At 52.3% G+C, this 23,240-nt stretch overlaps 4 protein-coding genes across 4 annotated transcripts; 1 reads left to right on the top strand and 3 right to left on the bottom strand.

Annotated features, from left to right (window-relative positions):
• Positions 1-2,539: 2,539 nt before the first annotated feature.
• On the top strand, positions 2,540-5,559 carry PG998_002616 (uncharacterized protein; the record flags this gene model as incomplete). The annotated part of the gene is made up of 3 exons (XM_066869434.1): positions 2,540-2,553; positions 2,789-2,938; positions 3,327-5,559. 3 exons carry the CDS (start codon positions 2,540-2,542, stop codon positions 5,557-5,559), a joined length of 2,397 nt encoding a protein of 798 aa, XP_066737849.1.
• A 6,162-nt stretch (positions 5,560-11,721) lies between these two features.
• Positions 11,722-12,213, bottom strand: PG998_002617 (uncharacterized protein; the record flags this gene model as incomplete). The annotated part of the gene is made up of 3 exons (XM_066869435.1): positions 11,722-11,870; positions 11,955-11,983; positions 12,041-12,213. The coding sequence occupies 3 exons, from the start codon at positions 12,211-12,213 to the stop codon at positions 11,722-11,724; spliced, it is 351 nt and encodes a 116-aa protein (XP_066737850.1).
• A 2,362-nt stretch (positions 12,214-14,575) lies between these two features.
• PG998_002618 (uncharacterized protein) lies at positions 14,576-16,021 on the bottom strand (the record flags this gene model as incomplete). The annotated part of the gene is made up of 2 exons (XM_066869436.1): positions 14,576-15,392; positions 15,501-16,021. 2 exons carry the CDS (start codon positions 16,019-16,021, stop codon positions 14,576-14,578), a joined length of 1,338 nt encoding a protein of 445 aa, XP_066737851.1.
• Positions 16,022-16,625: 604 nt separating this feature from the next.
• PG998_002619 (uncharacterized protein) lies at positions 16,626-22,592 on the bottom strand (the record flags this gene model as incomplete). Its single annotated transcript, XM_066869437.1, has 9 exons — positions 16,626-17,537; positions 17,703-17,773; positions 18,204-18,431; positions 18,495-20,693; positions 20,993-21,025; positions 21,078-21,242; positions 21,302-21,533; positions 21,591-22,203; positions 22,264-22,592. The coding sequence occupies 9 exons, from the start codon at positions 22,590-22,592 to the stop codon at positions 16,626-16,628; spliced, it is 4,782 nt and encodes a 1,593-aa protein (XP_066737852.1).
• Positions 22,593-23,240: the final 648 nt, after the last annotated feature.

Raw genomic sequence — 23,240 nt, forward strand, 5'->3', positions numbered from 1 at the left:
GGGACATTTCTGTCCCTTCGCCATGTGTATGTACAGTAATCCCTTCTGTCGACATGGCAATGTCGGCTATGGTGAAATTTCGTCGCTAGCAAGAGTGCATCGAACAGCCTAAGTGCGCCGGATGCCGCCACGAGCATGCATGCCCTGGCGTGACCCAGGCCGGCCATTGGGCGGTGGCGCCCTTGCACTCAAGGTCACCACTTCATCTTGCGGCTAGGCGGCACCGCGTCGGTATAGAGCAACAGCAGCTAGTCTGTTCGTGGTGAATGACTTGACACTTGGCACCGCTCTTTCTCACTTATCGGTGTCGTCGTCGTCTTTCTCTGCTATGCCAGTGCTCCCGGCCAATCTACGTATACTGTGCCGCCACATGCCATGAATGACCAAACCGGCATGTGTGCCAGTATGATGTAGCCACTGGTATGGATATGAACTCCGAGTTGCTACCCCATTCATTCGCATCGGCATAGGAGATAACGAGAACGGGATTCTTGCCTTCGGCGCAATCAAGTGAAAAAAAAACAGTAAGTCGGTCCAGACCAGCCAACAACGGAGGGTGAAAATGAGAAAGCCGATGCCCGATGCCGCACCCACTCTTGCGACCCATAATACCTATCGTTATTCACTGTGTATATGTATGTGTGAGTGTGTTATAATACCATAATAGGCCGGGAGAGAAGCTATATCAAACCGCCTCGATGTTTTTGATCCTACAGTGAATGAGTGTACTACTACCAAGGGCAAACGGCAGCGACTACGCCCTTAGGTTTCCTAGGCCGAGATGCCAAGAAATGTCGCACACACACCATCAACGACGGAGAAAGAGGGGGGCCAGTTCAGCGGAAATGGATGTTGTGTTCTCGGAGGACAGTGGACAGGGGCCCAGTTGAGGGTAAATAAAGAGGGGCATAGTTGTAACATCCATGCCCATGGAAATAGAGGGTCTAGGGTACTAAAGGATTAAGGCAGGACCGGTACGTACCTGCTTGCTGCTGGTCGCTGTTTCCTCCTCTCACTGCACACTCGGTCGGGACCAGAAAGCAGACAAGTAGGTACGTACTCGGGGTTTGTATGTATGTATGTAAGTAGTCCTGTACTTTTCACCTTCTTTGCGCGTTGCGCTTGGAGGCCCTACGTCTTTCATTGCCGGGGCCGACGGCCGGACGGGCGATGAATGGAGGGATGGGATGATGGAATGGAAAGAATTTCATGGATTGGTCAATCGATCAATCTGTCTTGCCTTGTCTGTTTGTATATGCTTGGTGGAAGGTGGCCAGCTTCCAGGCGTGGGATGGGATGGTAGTGGTTAGGTCGAATGCCCACCACCCACCACTTCTGCCACCACTGCCTCAACTGCTGGAAGCAGCAATTGCCTTTAGTACTACTCCCAAGGTGAACAAACAGTATGGGAACTGGAACCCCATGATCCATGCCGTGAACGAACAACGCTTTGCGCCAGCTCATGCGCGCACTTTTTTCTTCTTTTTTTCTTCTTCCTATCTTTCTGTTCTCGTCCCCATGGACGCGTATCAGCTCCTCTTCGGCTGGACTTCACCATGTACAGGAACCCTGTACCTTCTACAACTTTGGTCAACTCGTCTACAAGTACACCCCCACCCTGCATTTTTAGATCCACCCCCTTAGGTTCTCGGCGAAGTACCTGTCTACATGTTACTTTCGTCCCTCCTCTGAGCTTACCTGCCTTATCCTTACATGTCCCCCCCAGTCAGTAGCTGGGCGGATAGATGAGGTCAAGTCGAGTTACTACTGTCGCTGCTGGTATTGTCCACCCAAGATGACAGAAGACCACTCTGCCACTTCTCACACGCACCGCACATCAGCTACTCCATACTACTTACTACCCAACTACCTACGTACATACAAAGAAGAGAGTCTCTGCTCAACTCGACTGGGTAGCTCCCCACCCGGGCGGTATCATCTTATGTGAAGAGCGTACCCACCCTTCAACCCATCGGGGACTCTTAGTGTGCTATATACATTGGCCCTTCATCTAAGCACCCTCTGCCTAACTGCCTACCCTCTACTCATATAATCTTTTTGCTCTTGCGTTTTACCGCTTGTTTCCCAAGAGGGCTCTAATATCTTCCATTCCTCTCTTGACGCAAGCCGACCTGTGCCGTTCTTACTGGCATCACTCTGTCTCTCGCTTGCATCATTAGTCTTGGATACCATATGTCTATGCCGCATCAAACCACAACACCACAATCGTTTTTCCACGACATCGACATCAACAGCTACAACTACAACTACTATTACTACCACCACCTCCACCGTCAAGCTTACTATTGTACAGCCAGCCGCCGTCTCCTCCCTCCCCCACCTACCACCACCACCACCACCTTCGTCCAGCCTGCAGCCTCCAGCAACGACTTAATCACCTACTACCGTTGCCTACCACGGAGGGATTTATTTGAACTTGGTTGAGACCTACCATATCGCAAACTTCCACAGCATCGGCTACTGTCTTGTTAAGACCCTTCGGTTTCGCTGTCCGTAGACAGTGTAATAGCAACCCCCGATGTTTCGACAAAGGTGAGCACTCTTATTTTGACTCTGGAGGGGGGCACAAGCCACAAATACACTGGCGAACTGGCACCACCACCACCCTCTTTGGACTGGCGAAGGTCCGAACCAGCAAGGGCATGGCGCTGTCTGGTTTTGTGGTTTGCGCCGCCCAACTTAAATCGTTGTCGCTTCAACGGCGCGGCCATCGTTTTTCCTAGTAATGGGGAATGTGCATACTGACTCCTTTTTGCGCGGAACACAGAACCAGTTCGCAGAAGCCTGGCGATGACCTGCTCGCCAACTTCCGACAGCAATTTCCTGAGGTGTCAGTGCCGGGCCAGGCTAGCACAGCAGCGCCAGCGCAAACCACAACTGCGCCTTCCTTGCCTGGCGGCATCCATCATGTAGACGGGTATGTTCTTCCAAAATCTCTTCCACTGGCCCAAATCTCTCCTTGCTATGGCGCTCCTCGTCGTCGCGGGTTGTGGTCGTGTTCGCCAATGCCTGTCGCATTTTGTGTGAGGCGGTGCAGGCACCACCCACGATGCGCGCGACGTGGGGTACTTGGGGCTTTCGGCCGACGATGCATGCACTTTGCGATTGAATGCTGCGCTCCAAATCGGCACAAAAGCTCGAGTCGCCAGAGACAAGCACGTTTCGCAACTGCAGAACTAGAACTTGTCGTCTCATATCTAGATGCTGTATCTCAACAGCTTTAGATTTTGCGATGCATTTTGTAGTTTGGGCTGGTGTTTTCCCTCAATCTTCAACCGAAACTAACTTCAAGTCCCGTTTTGTAGCCACGCTTTAGCACATGAAGCCTTCCGAGACCAAGATCCGACGCCGCGGGCGACTGCTGAACAATGGAGATTCACACCGTCGCTGCTGGATCCTAGCTCATTCTCATTCGCTGCCTTCGCGAACCAACCGCCTGGCTATTACACCCCGACACCCGGCGGCACCAACACCATATACCATCCCCAGGCCGGTGACTTGCACACACCTACCCTTGGCCTGGGGATGGGTCTGGGAACTCCCTTGTCCTTGCCCACAAGCGAAGGCGGCATGCACTCTGGTGCCGGGCCCATGATGGACATGAGCCACTTCCACCATGGCATTCAACCGCATCAGTTCCAACCCTACAACCCGTTCATCCAACCAGCGCCAGCGCAGTCCTCGTTTGCACCTTCCTCGTTCGTGCACCAGGACACCGGATACGAGACCATGGACCACGATGGATCTCCTCTCGAATCCGACAACGCTAAGGAGCGTATGGGCTCCTTGGACGCAAACTTCCACTCTCAATCTCCCCCTATGATGGGTTTCCAGCCAAGACATTTTGGCATGCCCATGTCACATGCGCTTCCAGCGTCTGCTGAGAAGTTCCGATTCCACGCCACTCTTAATGCGCCTACCGCCATGATCAAACATGCCGATGAGATCCCCGTTACATACCTTAATAAGGGACAAGCCTACTCGCTATCGGTAGCGGACACCGCCTCGGCCCTTCCCATTGTTCCCGGCACGCGATACAGGACGTTTGTGCGCATCTCGTTCGAAGACGAACAACAACGCCAAAAGCCTGGGGTGTGTTGGAGTCTCTGGAAGGAGGGACGCGGCACTAATGAAGCCCATCAACGCGGCGGCAAACTGCAGGCAGTAGAGTACGTCGAGGCGGGCCAACCGGCAGAAGGAGATGACAAACGCACCAGGGTGGAGCTTGACACGGCTTCTTTCGACGGTTTCTCTGTCGTCTGGACACCGGGCATCAACGGCACTGCCGAGTGCAACGTCGCTGTTCGCTTCAATTTCCTTTCGACCGACTTCAGCCACTCTAAGGGAGTGAAAGGTATTCCCGTCCGTCTTTGCGCCAAGACAGTGATGTTGGGACCCGATGGATCATCGCCAACGTCTGATGCCGATAAGGAAATCTGCTTCTGCAAAGTAAAGCTGTTCCGCGACCACGGTGCGGAGCGGAAGCTTTCGAACGATGTTGCCCATGTCAAGAAGAGCATTGATAAGATGAAGCAGCAGATTGCGCAGGCCGAGAGCGGTATGAAGGATTTCGGTAAGAGGAAGCGTGGCGGTGCATCTCAAACGAAGACACAAGATAGCCAGCGCCCAGGCAAGGCCCCGAAGCACAAGAGGACATGGTCCATGTCATCCGCGAGCTCAGCAGGCGGTGGAGGTGGCGGTCGACCACCACTTGAGGAAGATCTCCACTTCAAGCTTCAGACATTGCAGGATATGTTCACCAGCACCCGGCCGGTCAGTGTTCTCTACCTACGCGGAGAGGAATCAGATGATCCGGATCTGCACCCAGTGACTCTGGCCGGCGAGCCAACAGATCTTACCAAGGTCGAGTCCAAGGATAGCTGGCAGATGAGAAGTGGAAGAAGCTCTGCCGCCGCCTCGCTACTCGTGTCGCCCTCGCCGAGCTCCATGTCACTCCACTCACAGGCTTCTGTCGCCGGCGGTCCTGCACCATGGAACGACTTCCAAGGCACCGGATCTCGATCGCCTGGGAGACGCTTGTCCGACCAGCCTACCAAGGTTGGCAAGGTGGACGAATCTGGAAACCTCAGCGGTTGGATCGAGGCCTTGGGAGTGGACCCGACTTACAAAGCACCCCCGGAGCGACAGGTCAAGCCTGTCGCTTGCTTCTACGTGGCCCGGAACGACGCATCGACAGCCAACCAAAAGAAGCTTCACCGAGCAGTGTATCTATCGAAGAGGACGCTGGAGGACTTCGTTGGCCGGGTCGCCGCGAAGTGGGACTTTGATGCCAACAAGGTGGTTCGCATCGTCCACGTCTTGGGCAGCGGATTGTCAATCGAAGTCGACGACGACGTCATTCGCGAAATGTCCGAGGGGCAAGATATGGTCCTGGAAGTTGCTGAAGTTGAATCCAACGTTCCCCAGCCGAAACGGGAGTGGGAGATGGCGGTCGACAGTGCCGAAGAAGGCGAGACGTTGTCGGCGCACAGCGTATTACGCACGACACAAGGCTACGAACTACGACTTACATTCTAATTCTCGGCGGCGGCGACACGACGACATATAGACATATTTGGGGAAACCTCGCATTACGGCAAGGATATACTTTGCTCGGGTGGGCATATAAAAGGATTGCACACGATGACGCAAGCGGTGGGTGTTTTTTGCTTTGACAGCATCGGGCGTTGAGGGCTTTTTCTAAAGATACCACTCCCTATCATGGGCAGCTTTTTCGATACGCTTCTTTGTTACAGCCAGCTTTCCGGCTATCCTTATTGGGTTACTATTAGAATGAAGTGGTTATTGGATGGAGATGAACGCTGCCGCGACACTCCTTGGAGCACATACCCCCCAGCCTGCATGGGATGAAGGCATTTCGACTGGACGCCCACGCCGACCGACCCCGGAGAGCATGCACGCAAGTTGGGCTCTACTACGAGTAGGATTTGATACATACGGACCCTATGCTGGGTTAGATTATCTACTTCGGTACCAATATTTTACTATATTATTTTAACACCATAACAACTGTTCCAGTATTTTTCTTGCTACGTGATGATGTGACGGCAATGGGTAGCTAGGATGAGGGCGGCATATGATGGGCATGAGAATTGCCCCTGCAGCCCTGTCATTTCTGCAGCCGTCGCCTGGACAGGGCGATTTGATCAGCCCATCCAACATCCGGGGAAATAACGTGGTACTGTAGAAGCATGACGGGCTAACAGCCTAGAAACCTTCGTCCTCGCTACGACAACAATTGGTCAATTGCGTGGGATGCATGGGGTTTGGGCGGCGTGTGTAGGGGAATAACGCTAATTTTACGGGTTTATTACCCGAGCCGCCCAACTGCTGACTCGTTCCAGGTCGCAGGGCCGGAGATGAGAGACAGCGAGCCTTGGGCAGCCAGCAGCACAAGCAAGCAAGGCAATATCAAATATCATCATCAACCCGTCTGCTATGATGGAATGGAAAGGAGCAAGCAGCACGACACAACATCTCCGTGGTAATCTCGGTTCTAAGCTGGCGTCATCATGCCTTCTGATCAGTCAGTTCCCCTTCGGAAATGGCAAGGGACCTCAATCACATCGGTCGCTTTATTACTTGCACATGCCGCTATATGGCTATCAATCAATGGCGGGACCGTGCAGCCGTCAAGATGCATCGCCTAATGTGGTGATGTTCTGGCGGCCTGGTCCGATGGCCCCCGTCCGTCTAACAAGGAGGGGGGGGTAGGTACCGTACAAACACTGTACATAGCTGCCGGCGCGATCCGCGTTCGGAGAAGGCGACGATGGAGATGTCGTTGTGATCGAGATATTTGGAGGGCATCGAGGGTCTTTTTATTTTTCTACCGCTTGATGTGGATGGGGTTTGGGTGTGGGCATGGAGTCTTGCTAATAGACCAGCGCGACCCCTTCAAACGTCCCCAATCAGAGCTGGCTGGAGTGGAAGCCCTCTGTGCGTGCAATCGCCCAAATTGGCATATGTAGAATTATTAGGTTGCCCGGTCCGGTAACAGGGGTCTAGGGGGGTTGTTTGGCTTTGGTTTTGGGGGGGAAAGAGAGTTTACATGCAGTGGAATTGGTTGGATTACCCACGTTACTGTTACCGGTTAGGCGCTCGTTGGCGGGAGAGACCACTAATTCCTTACTAAGAGGCCTAGAAAGAACAACGCAAGCCCCCCGAAGAAAAGGAAAAGTGGCTGACCACCTAAGCAACCTCTGCTATCGACATGACATGGCGTTATTGCAGCAGGGCCAGCGTGCGTGGCAGGCAATCAAGGCTACACGACAGCACCTATCAATCTGACAATACGAAACGGAAGATCAACTGTGGTGTGTCGTGCAAGCCATTCGGCCGTCTTTTCGTTGTGGCGTTGGCGCCACGGCGCTCTCCCCATGAATGAGAACCGCCGTTTTACTGAGCATACATCATACCTCATCAACGCAGCTATTGGGTCGTGCTACCATAATTACAACCTTTCTCATATGTATCGTATCGACAGTCGCACTTTCTCTCTCCCCTTGCGCCCGGAAGTTATCCGTCCGCTTAGAATGCACCCTGGGTATGTAATGCTACGGCTGTTGCTGTTATGTTATCGCATGGAGGACGAGATATAGGTCTACATACGGTACTCACTCAGCTGACCTACCTCATCTCTCCACCCAGCGCCTGCGGGAATCCTGCGAGTGGATGAATGTGGTGATATGAAACTTCAAACATTCGAAATCTCGACTCATCTTAGATACATACATATGGATGTTCTCTATTGGCACCCCACCCTTACCACGTCGACGAAACCGCACTTCTATGATTCCATTTGGATCAGGTAATCAACCAAACGTTATTCTAGTCCGCATACGAAACGGAACAGAGAGCCACAGACAGCACAGGGTTGTTTTTGGAAATCACGCATGAACCGTAAGAAGTCGAAGACGAAAAGAAAAGAATAAGACCACCAACCCGGTCCAACTACGCAAATAAGGGTTGTTTCACACCTTTTGGCCCTGTCGTTGACCAGGGTGGAAAGGCCTAGACGGCTGGGCGGCTTGTAAGTAAACCGCGCAACCCAGAGTGCCGCATCCGCACTCATCTCTCTGCTCTCTGTCTACGGACGCATCGGCACAGAGAGGGGAGGAGAAGGAGAAGACAGTGTGACCCAAGAGGGGGTGAAGAAATAAGGAAACCGACAACTCACCAGCGTCACAGCCCTTGAACTCAATACCCATGTGACCCGATTCGAGGTGGTATTCTCCTTGTCAGATTTGCTTCAAATCGACCGACAATGTTACCACGGCTTCGTTTCTACCCAGAGTCCCTGCAGCGCAATGGTCTATCTGGTTCTAGGTCACACACTAAGAGGCCCTACAAGCAGAAACACATGTTTTCGCTTTGTTATTCTCACACCACAAGTACTGTCTAATCAACCACAACCCCGGTTACCCCGCTGTGCCCAAGGAACATCATCCTCGTCCCATCGCGATATCTCTCGAGCTCTCCCCCTACGAACGTAACTCTCGCAGCGAAGCTCTTCCTCATTCGCGAGACTGGCCCGGTGCCGTCCGGCCGAGAAACGCGCCCAAGAATGGTGCAGGAGGAAGGGACGGGGCACGGGGATTGGTGGACGGCGGGAAATGAGAGACTGGAGATGGCCACAGAAAACAATGGTCAAGCCACAGCTCCTGCACGCACAGCGATCGATCCCATTCCCACGGCTCCTCATTCGCTGGCTCGGGGCCCGACTGCACCGCCTCCCTTCTAGAGCCGTCTGCCGTCCGCGTGTGGCAAAGTGGCTTGCGCGTCTCTGCATTGGTGTTGCTGCCCGCTCTGCTGCCACAACGGACTGGCACAGCACAGATGTGGCTAAACGGCACCGGCACGCTTCTCGACCAGTCGATTCGGGAGGTTTACGTAGCAGCACTACGATGGCACAACTCCAAATCCGTCCTCGAAGGACCAAGTAGAAACGGCTGAAAAATACTTCCGTCTCAGACCTCAAGTCCTCGATACTTCGCGCCCCATGCTCGGGATACTTGGTGTGGCTGAGCACCCCGTCCGCTGTTGCAGTTACAGCTGCTGCTGCAGGATAGGTGAGCTTTTGCCTGCAGGGACTCTAGATGGTCTACCATTGATACGATATTTCCCTCTTCCCCATGAATGGCGAGAGGTGTGTGCGGTGTGACCTACCTAGCTGTCCGTGGATTCTACCACTATGAGCAGCCGCCCGCAGGCTAGATACCATAGTACGGTGCGGTCTATAGTAGTACACCGGTGCACACGATAGCCTGACGCCCACGGCGACTTCTGCGCGACTACTGCTGGTGGCGCGTACCGGTCTTCCCGCCCTCCCTCGGTTTACTCATTTCACTCAGTCTTCTAATCTTCTAGGGGTAGGCGTTGCGAGGTTCTGCCAGCTAGTGCCCGAAGGTGAGGAACCGCGAAGTGGGCAAGCAACAGTCAACAGTCGCTAGGGCGTTCACTAGACGCTCTGCTCAGGCCCATCAGTTCCCAGCGCTATCCCAACGGCGACGTGCTGGGCCGGCGGTAGTGTCCCAAGCCGTCGTCTTTTCGCTCTTGCCGGCGTCAGCCCTCTTCTCCGCCAGCTAACTAACTAACTAGCTAACTAACACAACGGACGATTGACACCGGTGCATGTGCATCTCCAGTTGTTTGGTACATTGCGCACGCTGCGGTATGTGTTCTATTTCCGTCTCTATCAGAAACCCCTTTGTGCGGTGCAGACGCATTGGGTATATGGGAAGCTGCAGCCGAGTGGCCGTTTTTCCCTACTTGGGACTGCCATCGAGTCATGCCATATTGACTCAATGCACAATGATATAAGTGTATTCGAGCTTGACGACCCCATGCGGAGTTCAATCTGGTTTGGGAAGTGCATTTGCCAATGGTTGATGCACACGCATGCAGTGAGTGATAAGGTTTTCAGAATGCTTCAACAGTTCACCAGGAGATGCAATGGATTGGCTGTAGGGGGTTGTTGCTCCAGACACTAAATCACTACTCATGGCTCGGTGAAGGCTGTATTGTATGTGTGCTGTGGTAGTGGCTTTTTGCAGTACGAGGTCCCCTAATTCCATGCGCGCTGGAGAGCGGCACGAAATTAACGGGCAGGCTGGTGCAGTAGCAGCAATTGCAGCAGTCCAGTGGTAGGTCGTCGAAGGGGTCACTGCAATTAGCCCTTGGCGCTGCAGCTAGCTATTGCATAGCAGATAGGCCACTGCTGGAGAGCTGGAGGGAGCGCGACAGGTGCTGCCACTGCTGCTGATTGGGGTCCGTTACAGCGCGTCCGTAGCAGCTTAGGTCCCTTACTGCCTGCATCATGCAAGCGTGACGCGCTGCAGCAGCCGGTCATGGGGGTGTGTAGCGGGCAATCTTGCTTAGTGCCTGCCCGCCCAAAAGCGAAAATCACCGACTAAGGGACCGAAAGTACTGGTACTTGGGCCAAAGCAGTAGCAGGGGTTCTTTTCCCTTATTATGTAGTGTCACTCGCCACAACTACTGCCGTTCCCTAGCATCGCACGCACTCGGGAGGCTTGACCCCTCCGGAGCGTGCGGTCGCGAGATGGGGACCCCCGCGTCTTGGGCCCCGATGTGGAAGACATCGGTGCCGATCAGTCGGCGCACCTCACGCATTGAGCGAGGCGTACAGTCGCTGTTCCCCTTCGCTGGGCTCTGGTGCGCTCTAGGCTCGCTAGGCTTCTAGGTGCTGAGTGCTAGACGATAGGGGGCATATTGCGCTGGCGAGTGAAATCCCCTACACAGCACAGAGCGGCCAGACGAGGCGCAGTCATGCGGCCGCTTGCAGCACGACTGTCGGGCCCGTGGTTTCAAACAGATTCGCCTCCATGATGATACCCAGCAGCACGGCACCGACGACGTCGATATCGACAGACGACACAGTCCGGTCTAGAACGTCCAGAGTGAGGCCTCCTCCTCCCCCTTTGACTGACAGATGCGCTGGCGTCGACAAGGCCTACGTCGACACTGAGTCACCGGGCGGACGGGTTTGGGGGTCGAAACCCAATCACGACCGGAAACGCGGCTGTCTGGTCAGCTGGGCCGGGAATGGTGTTGCGTGCGTGTGTTTGTGCGACGGGGACGGGGGCGGTACGCTTCTCTCTGCTTGGACAACAACACGCGACATTGGGTTTTCCCGGCTGCACGCACTACGCAACTGCGAAACCTTACCTTGACGTTTATTAGATTGTGGCTATTCTCTCTCTCTTTCTCTCGTACGCGAGCCACACATTACACTCGCCACTCTCTGCTTGTCGTTGCTTTGTCCCCGTTCTGTGTTGTGCTCTCGTCCAATGGCAGGCAGTGGGACGACAGCTTTATCAGTCAGTTCAGTACGACGCTCAGGGTCTCGGGTAGGTCACCACCACTCCCCTTCGCCACAGATGCAACGACGGGGCGGCGGCGGGCAGCAGACCCAGTGCCACACTTTTACCACCACGCCCCGGGTAGGGTCGAGGTTGGAGATGGCTGAAAGTACCTCGTCCCGGTCGGGACGTACAGTCTATATTTGGGATGATTTGACGCAATCGCTGGGATGTGCGTTTACTAGCCACACGAGCGCGGGGGATGTTGTACACAGAGTGTCGTCAGAAGCGAGGCTTGAACGTCGGGCAGAGGTGACAAGGTGAGAGGTTGGAAGAGGATCTTTGCTGGATGAGGATATCACGATTCGCCACGGAGGGGAAGACGGAAAGCCACGGAAAGCCACAGTGACTTCCGGGGGACGGCAAACGAGGCGGCGATGGCCAATGAAGGGCCGGAATCCCCGTCGAGATTGCCGGATGCGGCAACCTCGAGGTCATCCGCCACATCTGGCCCATGTAGATCGGTTAGGGGGCAGTCTCGGCTCTCTCTCTCTGTGTCTGAGACGGCCTAGCTAAAACTCTACGGTAAACTTTGGAGACGGAGCGATGCTACACCACTACTGTAGGCAATCGACAGAATTGTGGCTAAGCAAAAAGCCGCCGAAAGCAAGGCTTACCTTCTTCCCCAATGAGAGACGAGCACCGACCCGGACTGCACATCCAGACATCGAAGCTTCGCTTGGAGATAGTACCCATCCATAGATCCTGCACCAGCGAGAGACTGACCACTGGCCGGATAGTCGGCCAGAAAAAGATCGCCGTCCTGTCCGACGTAGATGCCGTCAGGCATGATGGGTAGATGAGTCAAATATTATGCAAGCACGGAATTATGCATCTTGTTCAGCCATTGGGGAGATTGGGGATTGGGGATTGGGGAGAAAAAAGCCACTCTTGCCCACGAGCCACTTGTTGGGAGGGGTGGGAAAAAAGGAAGCGGAAAGAAAGAGGAGGTGGTGATCGGCGCCCACCAGTGACGCAAGAATGGCGGTGCGGCATGTGGGTGTGGTTCAGCGCCGCGGGATCGGCATTCGCGATGCCCGCTTTCGGGTGACTGACGCCTCTTCATGAGGCGTTCGGCATGGTCTAGCCGTGCCTGGTGTGAAGGGAGGGGTGTTTTTTCATCGAATGAAAGGGAGAGAAGTTAGCAGATCTGCCCCGACGAATGACCTGCGCCGAAACACTACAGTACGGCAGATGCCGAACAATAATCTCGCAGTACTATTTTCAGCTCTCTTCGAACTGTCTGCGTACGTACACATCGCCTATGGATCATCGGTCATATGTACGTACAGTCCACGATACGCCTTCGAAGACATGCTCAAGTACCGTTGGGGTGGAGTGGATCTAGATGCGCGTGCTTCTGTGCGTGCTGCGTGTGTGTCTTTGCTGGAGATGGAAACCATTAGTCATGCCGACGTGGATGCGCTCTGTTCGGTGTTTCACTGATATTGGTTTCTCCTCACTCTAATTTTCACCTCTTTCCTTTTCAGTCCTCTGCGTGTGTGCGTGCTGTCAATTGCGTGTCAGTCGTTGCTTTTGTCGGTACCTGGATCTGATATAGACACGCTCTCTCCGCTTCTGCAAGTAAGGCGAAGGAGAATAAAAACCGTGACGTCATGTGGATGACCCGGCGCTTGTGGGAAGTGGGGGGCCGGAGGTGTGTCGGTCGGTGTCAGGGATGTCCAAAGTGGTGAACTGCCAATTCATCAACTCGCTTCTACGGTGTGTACCTACTAGTAATGTCAGCAACACGCAAGGTTCGTCAGAGTTGATTGGGGAGATCGCTGTCGCTGTGGAAAGCCAGTGTACCTTCTGATGGGCCAGTCTGGCCATGCTACGTTGTAGTCGCGAAGGGTGATCTGCTTTTCGACGTTGCAGTCGTAAAATGATGCGAGCGGATCATGCCACCGTAGATCGTATCTGTTTATAGAAACAACTTTTCTTGAACGTCAAGATTGTGTAAGCTCTTGGTAGCAAAAATGGAAAGTGGCATTCCCGCAAACGGTAGGGGCAGACGAGACTCTCCAGGACTAAGATAAGCAAAAGGGGTAATACGACTCCACTACTTCATTATGGCGCTCTTGGTGATATTGAACGTGCAGCTGATAGCTATTGCCTTTAGAGAGGATATAGAGGTCAATGGGTCAATCACGGGTCGTATCACTCGGATGGAATCAATTAATCAAGGTCGTGTACGCAGTGAGCGAATTGTTTAGGGACATTGTGTCTTAGAGCCAGGTGTTGTTAGCCATGCAGTCGTTGGTATGGATCATGAAAGCAGTACACGCCATAGGCCATGGCTAGAATGACACTGAAGTGGCGACCAGTTAACCTGCAGTCTCGCCTATATTCCTGGGTCGTCGGTGTTGGACTGTGAATCGAGCGAGTATTGCATTACTGGTAGTTGGCTTCACCGTGACGCTGGACGTTCATGCCTACTAGTGCACTAGTAAACAGGTGTGCGCCTAGGGATGACAAAACCATCTACTTGGGCAGCTTGCTGCATATCTTCAGTTAGCCTCAACAGAGGGTAGTGGTGTGTTAGCTGCGGCAGCTGCTCCGCACCCAAGCCAGGCCCATGGGGTTCAGACGGAACCTTGGTACCGGCTAAGGGGGCTGTCCCGGAAATAATCTACAAGCTTAGATGTACCGATATGACTTCTAGACCATTCTCATCAGACTCACGACGGATGCGAGCAGGTGGGCTGCAACGCGAAGCACGTCCAGTGGGAGGTCACCAGCTGGCTGGCCCGTTTGCTATGGGCATATGAACCGGGACGATGGTAGGAGTGGATGGTGTGGCGACGTCGCAACGTAGAGGTCTTGCATTGAAATCAAACTGCAAAGACGGAAACATTGGACTCAAGGTTGGTGGTGGCCCCTGAAATTTACGAGCTACCCCTATTTGAGATCGAGGACCCCGTGAAATAGGGGTAGCTCGTAAATTTCAGGGGTATCTCATTCCTTCTTAGAAGGTTGACGGAGATTGAGAATCGATGCTCAATGGGGGATGCCATCCCTAGCTATGTTGTAGTAATGAGTCCACATACGACTCAATCTTCGTGCGTTTCCGAAGTCCATCTCCTTGTGATGCAGGAGGTCCGTTCCATTGGAAATGGACTGGGATCTTGCCGGTTAAGGTATCGATATTGTTAAGCTCCATCAGTGATGTGTGGTTTTCCCCTGTTCCACCAAGGCTTCTGCCAGCATCCTCCTCCTCCTCTGCTGTCAGCAGCAGCCTGTTCTTGGAAAGGATCAGAGGTATCAAGCTGTCCTTCCAGACGGGCTGGATTCGTCGCCGAGACCGACCCTTGACTGTGACAAATGCGAGTAGTGCTGCAGTCACGATGGTAAGACCGGCCGGCAGGGTCAGCCACGGCAGCTGGGCCGAGTTGCACGATACCGTTTGCCACGCACGACCGCTCGCAACATCTGGTTCGAGAGACCGACTGCCAGGTGCTGTTGATGTATTGGCGCCGTAGGTCAGACCGATAGCGCGCCGACACCGAGTAGGCGAAATTGCGAAAGGAATCCTCGGTCAGCTGGATGATAGGCGAACTATCGTTGGGCTCCATGTCTCGGACGGCGTTGTACAGGTTTAGATTCCATGCCATTGTCGAACTAAGCTTGCCGGCGCAATCGGCTCGCTTACCAAACGAGCAGGTGCTATTGAATGAAGTGGGTTCTGCGCATGGCCTCGCTGAAGGATCTGCGGTGTCGATACATGCATGCGTTGGGCCCCCGTTTTCTGGCATCTCACACAGGGACAATGGCGTCGTGCTTGGTGCTGTGGATATGTTGCTCTTCTCCCCGTAAGATAAAATGATTCTGCTGCCCATGGACGAACTGTCGACCCTCGAAATGAGCGTAGTAGTATCAAAACATCGGTGGCAGAGAGCAATGGTAGAGTGCGACACGCCCCCGTCCCCGCCTCCGCCCTCGACCGGATCGCCATCCGGGAACGTACAGCTGCCTGTCGTACAGTTGGTTTGGATGCGGGTTTCGGGTGTAGTGGCGTTGGTCCGACAGGACTAGATCATGAGTTCCATCAAGAGCGAAGATAAGGCCGCCACGAACATGGGGACATTTCCTTTGGCTGCCAAAGGAATCACACGAAGAGCTCCCCAAGGCCCACGGCTGACATTGTCAATCTCTTGGATGTCTTTCAGGGAACGGACTGTGTCGCCGCCAACCCAGTCCCACTTAGACTGGGAGATGACAGAGGTGATTGGGACGAGAAGAAAGACCCGAAATACGGTCGCAAGCAGAGACTGCAGAGTGGTTAGATTGATTAGGAATCTCCATTTAGCTGTAGCCTGGTCGTCGTACCGGGTGATGAGAATGAATACGGCAATAAGAGAGCCGGTAGCTAGGCACAGAGAAAGACCTTCCCATTTCCAGTAGCGAAAAACGTGATGATGGGGCTGGGGCCGTGCCAGCAGCTCGTCGTCAGGGTGAGCATTGATGTGGCCTAGAAATTCGTCAGATCTGCCGGATTGATACATCGAGCTCATAGGGTATTCATTATGCCGTCCGAAGAACTCGGAAGTACTTTGACTGCTGGCCGAAGCTTGAGGGTGAACCTTGAGCATTTCCATCTCGGTAAAGGAAGGTTGTTTGTGTAAGCGGCATTATTAGTGTTGGCCAAAGGTCAGGGGGAGGCATAATATAAACAGTCAATGAAAAGAGATTCATGTCTGGCCTCACTGCTGGGTGGCAAGTAAGCATACATTTAGTGAATGTCCTAGACAGTGGGTAACGACAAGCTAGCATACTTATTTATCTCCGCTAAGTGTCCAAAGCTAGCCTGTTACAATCAAAGGTCTCCGGAGTGGCTGCTCGTGCTATATGTATTATTAGATGCTGCAAGATCCAGGGCTCGGCCAATAGAACCTTTAGATTCTGCGCCATAATACTGCACAATCAGTATCACTGGGGCATTTTATATCGTAATGTAAGCAAGTCATACTAGATAAGCGAATGTGAATGTATAACTATTTGTCTTGCGGAAAGTCCAAATGAATACATGACCCCCATGTTCCAAAATTGACCCTCATTCAGAAGTGAGACGGTAAAGACGAAAGTTATGTCTGTAAGGTCTGATAACAGCACCAATATACTGACCAGAAGCAAAAGAACAGCAAAGAATTGGAAAGCCGACAAAAGCTAAAGGAGTGTGTATAGGAAAGGCAGGGAAAGTGATTATCTCGGATCATCAGCCTCCCTGCGAGGAAACCCAGACTCTCTAGGTGCACTGGAACGGAATGACTGCTCAGGGGTCTGTGGAAGCCGTTCCGACCCGGCCGCATACCTCTCGGCTCCTCGCACGTACGGGTCGGGCGCCGGTACGAACCGTTCCTGCGGTGCCGATGGTGTTGCGTAAGGATCTTGCGCTGGAATGTACCGAGGTCTCTGTTCGGGGTATTGTTCGTAACGCTGCTCCGGATAGTACTGTTGCTGTTGATGCGTGTGCGGCGGCGGCGGCGGTTGCTGATGTTGGTAATACGATGACGACGACGACGGGGACGGGTGTGCCTCTCTGAACCCATACCCGTACGCAGCTTGCGGTTGAAGTCCAGAACCGGGAGGGGCTTGCGGCGGCGACATTTCCACTGGCGGTCTTGGATCGGCCATCTTGAGCCGCGAATTCAAGGCATTTGGAGCCTTGTGGAAGCCGAACCCATCGTAGCGCCAAAGATTCTCGCGGGCCCTTCGGGCGAAGTCGGCGCCGTACACTTGCTTCAGGTAGTTCAAGAACTCCTTGTACGTGTCGGCCACGGTCTCGAACCACTTCTTGCCCAGCACCACGGTCTGGCCGTGATCTGTCTCGTCCAAGAGATCATCATCCGTGCCTAAGGCCTCGAGCTCGGCCAGCGCAAGGGCGGACTGAAACGCGTTTCGGATCTGGCGGCCGTTCCACTGCCCCTCTTTGTTGTTGTCAAAGTAGTCAAGAGCAAACTGGGTGATCTCGGATTCTTTGATCTCGAGTTTCCTATTGTTCTTTTCGTACCGTAATTTGATTCTTTCCCAGTTCTTCTCAAAAATCTGCAGGGTCGCCTCTCGTTTCAAGGGTGGATAATACAGACTGATGTGTATACGCGATGTAAATGCTTCCTGTGACAGAAGTGAGTATCATTCTTGATTCAGACTAGGAAATGCTTTATCGGGGTTTTCACGCCGCCAACAGGCATCCAGCCTAACGCGTCCCGGCCATGCTCTTGGCATAAACCTCTGGACCAGGGAATAGTGCATAGGTAGCAAGAGTCGGAATATGCTTACATCGAAAACACCAACGCGATTTGTGGTTAGGAAGAGAATCCCTGAATAGTACTCCATCATTCGAAGGAAGACTATTTAACATTAGTGAGTCAGGCAGTGAGAATTGTTCAGCCCGATAACGTACCTGCAACGAGACTGTTTCTTACGAAGTCCTCTCTGTTTCTTTCTCCCAAGAACACGTCCGCCTCGTCAATCAAAAAGAATACAGTCCCATCGACTGGCTAGGTTGAAATTTTGCTCGAGGGCTTCCTCTACGTCTCGTGCCGTTGTGCCCAGGTCACCTACATAGTATCAGCATGAAAAAGAACAGAGTACAGGGACGTCCTTACCACTTGTTATCTGAAACAATGGTCTCCGGAAAGCATCGGCAACGCATTCTGCGAGAATCCCCTGTCAATAATGGTTTTTGATTGTTGACTGGGCATTCTTACCAGCGGTCGACGTCTTGCCAACACCCGGTACACCATGCAAGAGCATAATCAAGCCTCTACCTATATTGACCTGTCAGTAAAACACGAATCCACTGTCGGAAAGAAGGTTGTAGTTTGCCTTTTCCGCGGACAACATCTGTTTTGTCCCTGTTTGCCGATGCTGACCTCCTGTCGCGTAGGTGCTGTCTAATCATAGACTTGACCATGTTTCCATGCCCAGGAGGTAGTACAAGTTGATCAAAGCCCTCTCCATCACCAAGGATGGCAACCTCGGACATGCTGGTCAAATCCAATTGATCTAGAAATTTGCATGTCAGAAAGAAGGTTGGATCAAAAGAAAGGAACATTCAGAGATACATACGCCATTTCCGATTGCGGAGAACGAACCCAAATACCCGGAAAGACATGATCAAGAAGTCATCATCTGTCAATGTAGCACGATCGTTGATGTCTTTGAAGGCAGTCGGGATAATGCCAACCGATGGCGCCGCTGGGGTTGCTTCCTTCATCTGCTCAACAAAGTAGTCTTTCATTCTCTCGATCTCGGCGTGTTCATCCACGTGAACCCAATCGTCACTACAGCATTCCGGTATGCATGAGACATTCCGCAGTTTCAGTGCCTTTTGGTAGTGGGGGATCCATTCGTCCTCAGGGCTGTCGCTGCGGAAGTTCGGCTTGTAGTCTGATGCCCTCCTTAGCAGCCATTCATCTGTAGCATTCCTGATAATTGGCGTCCAATTTGGAAAGCGAACAAAGGCTTCGCCAAAGTCGATCACCACCTGGCTATCAATATCGTCTCGTGTTTCCAGAGTTAGCCCGGTATAGTGCATGTGTTTGATGCTGGCCACTTTCAGGAACATTTTGCCCCGCAAGACTAGCTTCTCGCGAAGTCCACGGTCTTTCGAATGTCGTAACGGGTATATCGGAAGTGATCTCACATCCATCTTGCCTTGAAATCGCAAAAACGCCGATACATGAGAAACCGGTCCTATCATGGTGCCATCAAAGTCCACGTGGATATAATGCACAAAAACCGGGGCTTCTTCAAACTTCGCTTCGGTCTCGTCTTTCCAGAACTCTAGGTCTTTGCCATCGCGAGTCTTGGCCTTGTGGGGCTCGGTTGTCACTCTTGTAACTCGATATGCCTGCCTCAAGTTATCACCTATGACAAGGTCTCCGGGATTAAAGAGCAAGGCGAGGTCGGAAAATGCAACTGATACACATCGATCACTTGACAGGTATGCCTGCTTTTTCTTGATGTAGTTGTCAATGAAGGACAAGAGACAGCGCATATCCTGTAAGCCAGATAATGCATGTTTGATCTTAGTATCTGGTTGTGGAGAATCGTCATCTGTGCCGGCTTCGGTTGGAACTGTCGAGTTTCCTTTAGATAAAGAGTTAGCGAGGAGAGAGGCAAAGTTAGCTACTTCAGACGTCAGCCTACCCTCTACAATGTCCTCCTGTTGACTTGCCCAGTTCCGGAACTCTTGTTCGTAGTAGATCAAAGCCACAAACGGCCGAAACAGCAAGACGGACGAAGGTAGAGCCTCTTCGATGATCTCCGAGAATGCTTTGAGGACGGTTGGAGAGTTTATCCGTATTCTTTCGGGTAGTGGGTCTTCGCCTGGTTCGGAAGGACCCGGGTTCGGTTGCTGCTCTGGTACGACTTGATGCATTGCGGCACTGGTCGCTGCACCTCCCTGAGGTTTGATGCTGGGTCTTTGCCGCACCTTTCTGTTAGGCTTCAACTTGATGCGGGGCTCACCAACAAGAACATCGACGGCGTAGAATTTCGTTTTGCGAAATAGCTCTTTATCGCTGCCAGCTTCTTGGAACCCTTCCCATTCAACACAGTTGAGATCTGGAATGCACAGACTAGGGTCGCCGGGCCGGTTCGAGTACCTTTTGGTGGAATCTTCGCGATGCCTGAAACCGGAGATAGGAGGTTTCTTTTCTTGAACCCTCGAACGTGGTCGTGGTCTGGTCCTATCGCCAGTGTCCGTTTCACTGCCTTCCATCTCAGTACTGTCGTCGTCCGAATAAATAAACTCACGTGGACGATCATGTTGCTGGCGAAGGGTGGCTCCGGTGGGATCGAAGTTGTCATTTCGGTGTTGCTGCCTCTGAGCATGTTCGGCCTCACTACCACGTAGTGATTTCAGGTATAGGCGGAATTCGTGGGCAGTGTTCATTGCCTCCTTGAAATGCTCGTCATCGATGGTGATTGTTCCTTTCTCGATGCTTTTTTCCTGATTGGCCGGTGCCGCAGCCAATGCTATGGCGGTCTTGAAGCAGCGGTTCATCTCGTGGCCGTTCCAGTCGATTTGCGTCTCGGGGGAATGCAGTAAATCCCTGGCGTTTCGAGTCAAGACGAGTGTCTCGTATTCACGCTGGAATTTGGTTTCTAGCATGTCCCATACCCTACTGCGTCTGGCGTCGTCAAAATGATCGATGTGAACGGCCAAATCGACGAGAGAATCGATGCGGCCATTTAAAGTACCAATCTTATTGGTTGTCAAGAACAAAAGGCAACCAAACGAAGCCATGGCCTGTTTTAATGCTATTAAATAAGTCAGATTATTGTCGATTGAGGTGAGTGCTGTATTACTTGCCAACAAAGTTCATTCCGTCCCACCTTCCAGCGTCGAAGACTTGGTCGCAATTGTCGATGAATAATATAGCATTCCATTTTTCAGCCCGAGCAAACCAATTAAACATTTCAACTGGGGTCCTATTACCAGTGCGAATGAAATGTCTACCGAGGTCCAGCAGAGGCCGACGAGTTCTCATTGAGATGGATTCTACCAGTGTCAGCTGTGATCTATCAAATACACGGGGAGGTCAAGTGTCTCAGGTTACCAATTGTGTAAGTCTTTCCAGCACCAGGAGGACCTGCAAGGTGTGAGCAACAACAATCATGATGGGCATTTACCATCATACACACCATGAAGAAGAATAGCTGTACCATTGCCCTTCCCTTTTGATAAGTTCGGAGGACCTTGAAAATTGACCAGTTCATTGATCATAGAAAGTTTACGACTGCCGAGGATTGGGTCTGGGTTGTGGCTGGGGAAATCCAGAGGCCTAATGTTGCTGACATGGACCATACCTGAATGAAAGTCAGTCATGACGTGAATAGTGGAAAATGAAGAATATACGAGGACCCACAGAAGAAATAGGTTGTCAGTTCGTAGGCAGCCAAGCATGGCGACATGATCATGAGCTGCTCCATTGTCGGCCTTTTATCTGAGTTCACTTTCTTCTCGATTAAACCCAAAGGAGAGCCTGGAAGGTGATCGCCGGGTGATTGATTCCAATCGAACCTCCAATTGTGTATTATATCTTCTTTTATTAGTGTCCCTTCCGTTTGATAGCCCGAGACAATAATAGGCCCTGACACCTGTGATTTGTTGGTTAGTTATCATTGGTTCGCACGAAACGTCGGAGGCAGACTCACGTGTTTTTGATCCTTGTTCAAGCTTTTGCCATCATGGTACGCATACCGTGGGCCCTCCCAGATGAGTCGGCAGGTATTTCGACCTCTTTCAGCGAACTCCCGCCTCCTAACACCCATGTCTTGTGCATCATGAAACTCGACGGGATGGATGGGCAAGTGTGTGACGAGCTGCTCTCCATCATATCGATCAATGTCGACCGTTCCCTTTGCGATCCGAAACTCATCCGAATTCCAATAAATCTGAAGGATGAAGAATTCGACTACCCAGTACGGTTCATCAAAATCATCAGATGAGTCTGGAAAAACCTTGGTGCATTCCCCTATTAAGCACCCAAGCCATTCGCCATCCCATTTAGTGTATGCTAATGAGTAAGGCTTCATCAACACCCATACGTCATCAAACCTAACCGTGGGCTGCTCCGATTCTGACCTGTTCCTGGCTGCAACATATCGTCGGTTGAACAGTGGCCGCAGAAATTGCAACAAGACTTCGAGGTGCTTCATATTGATGGGATCCTTCTCAGACTCCCTCAGCTGTTCAAGATCATCCATTTGATGCATTAAGCAGGCGTAGGGCTCTTGTATAACCAGTGTCTTTCCTGATAGGATTTGTCTGTAAACGTGCTTGTTAGCAGTGGCCTGTCTCAAATGGAATAAAAGTTTCATTGCTTACCCAGGGTAGTATTTCACTACATCTCTGATGATCTGTGAGAGAGCCGCCGAATGAACTATCATATGGTGGCTGTTGACATTGTTGGTCGATTGTTCCAGCATCCCTGAGGGGTTTTCGGCAGTGCCAGTAGCTGCTCCCGACTCTTTGACGTTGACGACAGTAACGACCTCGATGATTGGGTTAGGTCCTCTTCTGGAGTCATCTATCTGCAGGTGAGATGGGGCATTCTGCGAGTAGCTCAGGATCGGGTGCTCGGAGAGCGCAGTCTCCAGTTCTGTGTTGAAGCATTTTGTCGTGAACTGGATATCCACGGGCTCAGGCTGCTCCATTGTTGACGACACCTCCTTAAAGGGAGATGCCAAAACGTAGCTTTACCCACAAGATGAAGGATATAGGCAACGATTTGAGTTTCTGGTGTATCCCTTCGAAACAGTTGGAGGCTGAGAACGCAGAGTCAACAAAGGGAGGAAAGGGGAAGTGCTGGGGCTTGCTGATAATCAATTGTACACCCAAAAGAGGGGTAAGCGTCTGATGGATGGTCGAAAAGTCAGAAGAATCAAGATAAACCAATCATTAAATGTTCCGTGGCAGCTCTGCTGCAGGAAATCTCTGCAGGCATTTTGGGGGCCAAGATCAGGCTGAGTGCCACCCCAGATGCTTCCCATATCCCAAACATCGACCCCGCCGTATCAATTCCTTTGCTCCTGTCGCTTCAAATGAAAGGCCAAACTACTGGCGTGGCATCGCATTCGATACATTCTTCGCAGGTCGCGCCCCGAACAAATAGTATCGAGCCAAGCTTCCAAAAAGCCTGGGGGGCTTTGGGGATAACTCTGCAGACTACGTATTGGCTCTAGCCATACGACAAGAGTGCTTACGTGAGCGTAAGAAAGCTGATGAGAAGGTCGCAATCTCGATATTTCAATCTCCACGTAGGTCCTTCCCTTACATTACCTTCCAAAGAATTGATCCCCGAA

Source organism: Apiospora kogelbergensis (genome assembly GCF_038363985.1).
Source record: "Apiospora kogelbergensis strain CBS 113332 chromosome Unknown utg000001l_segment0_segment0, whole genome shotgun sequence".
In the NCBI taxonomy this organism is placed as follows: Eukaryota; Fungi; Ascomycota; class Sordariomycetes; order Amphisphaeriales; family Apiosporaceae; genus Apiospora; species Apiospora kogelbergensis.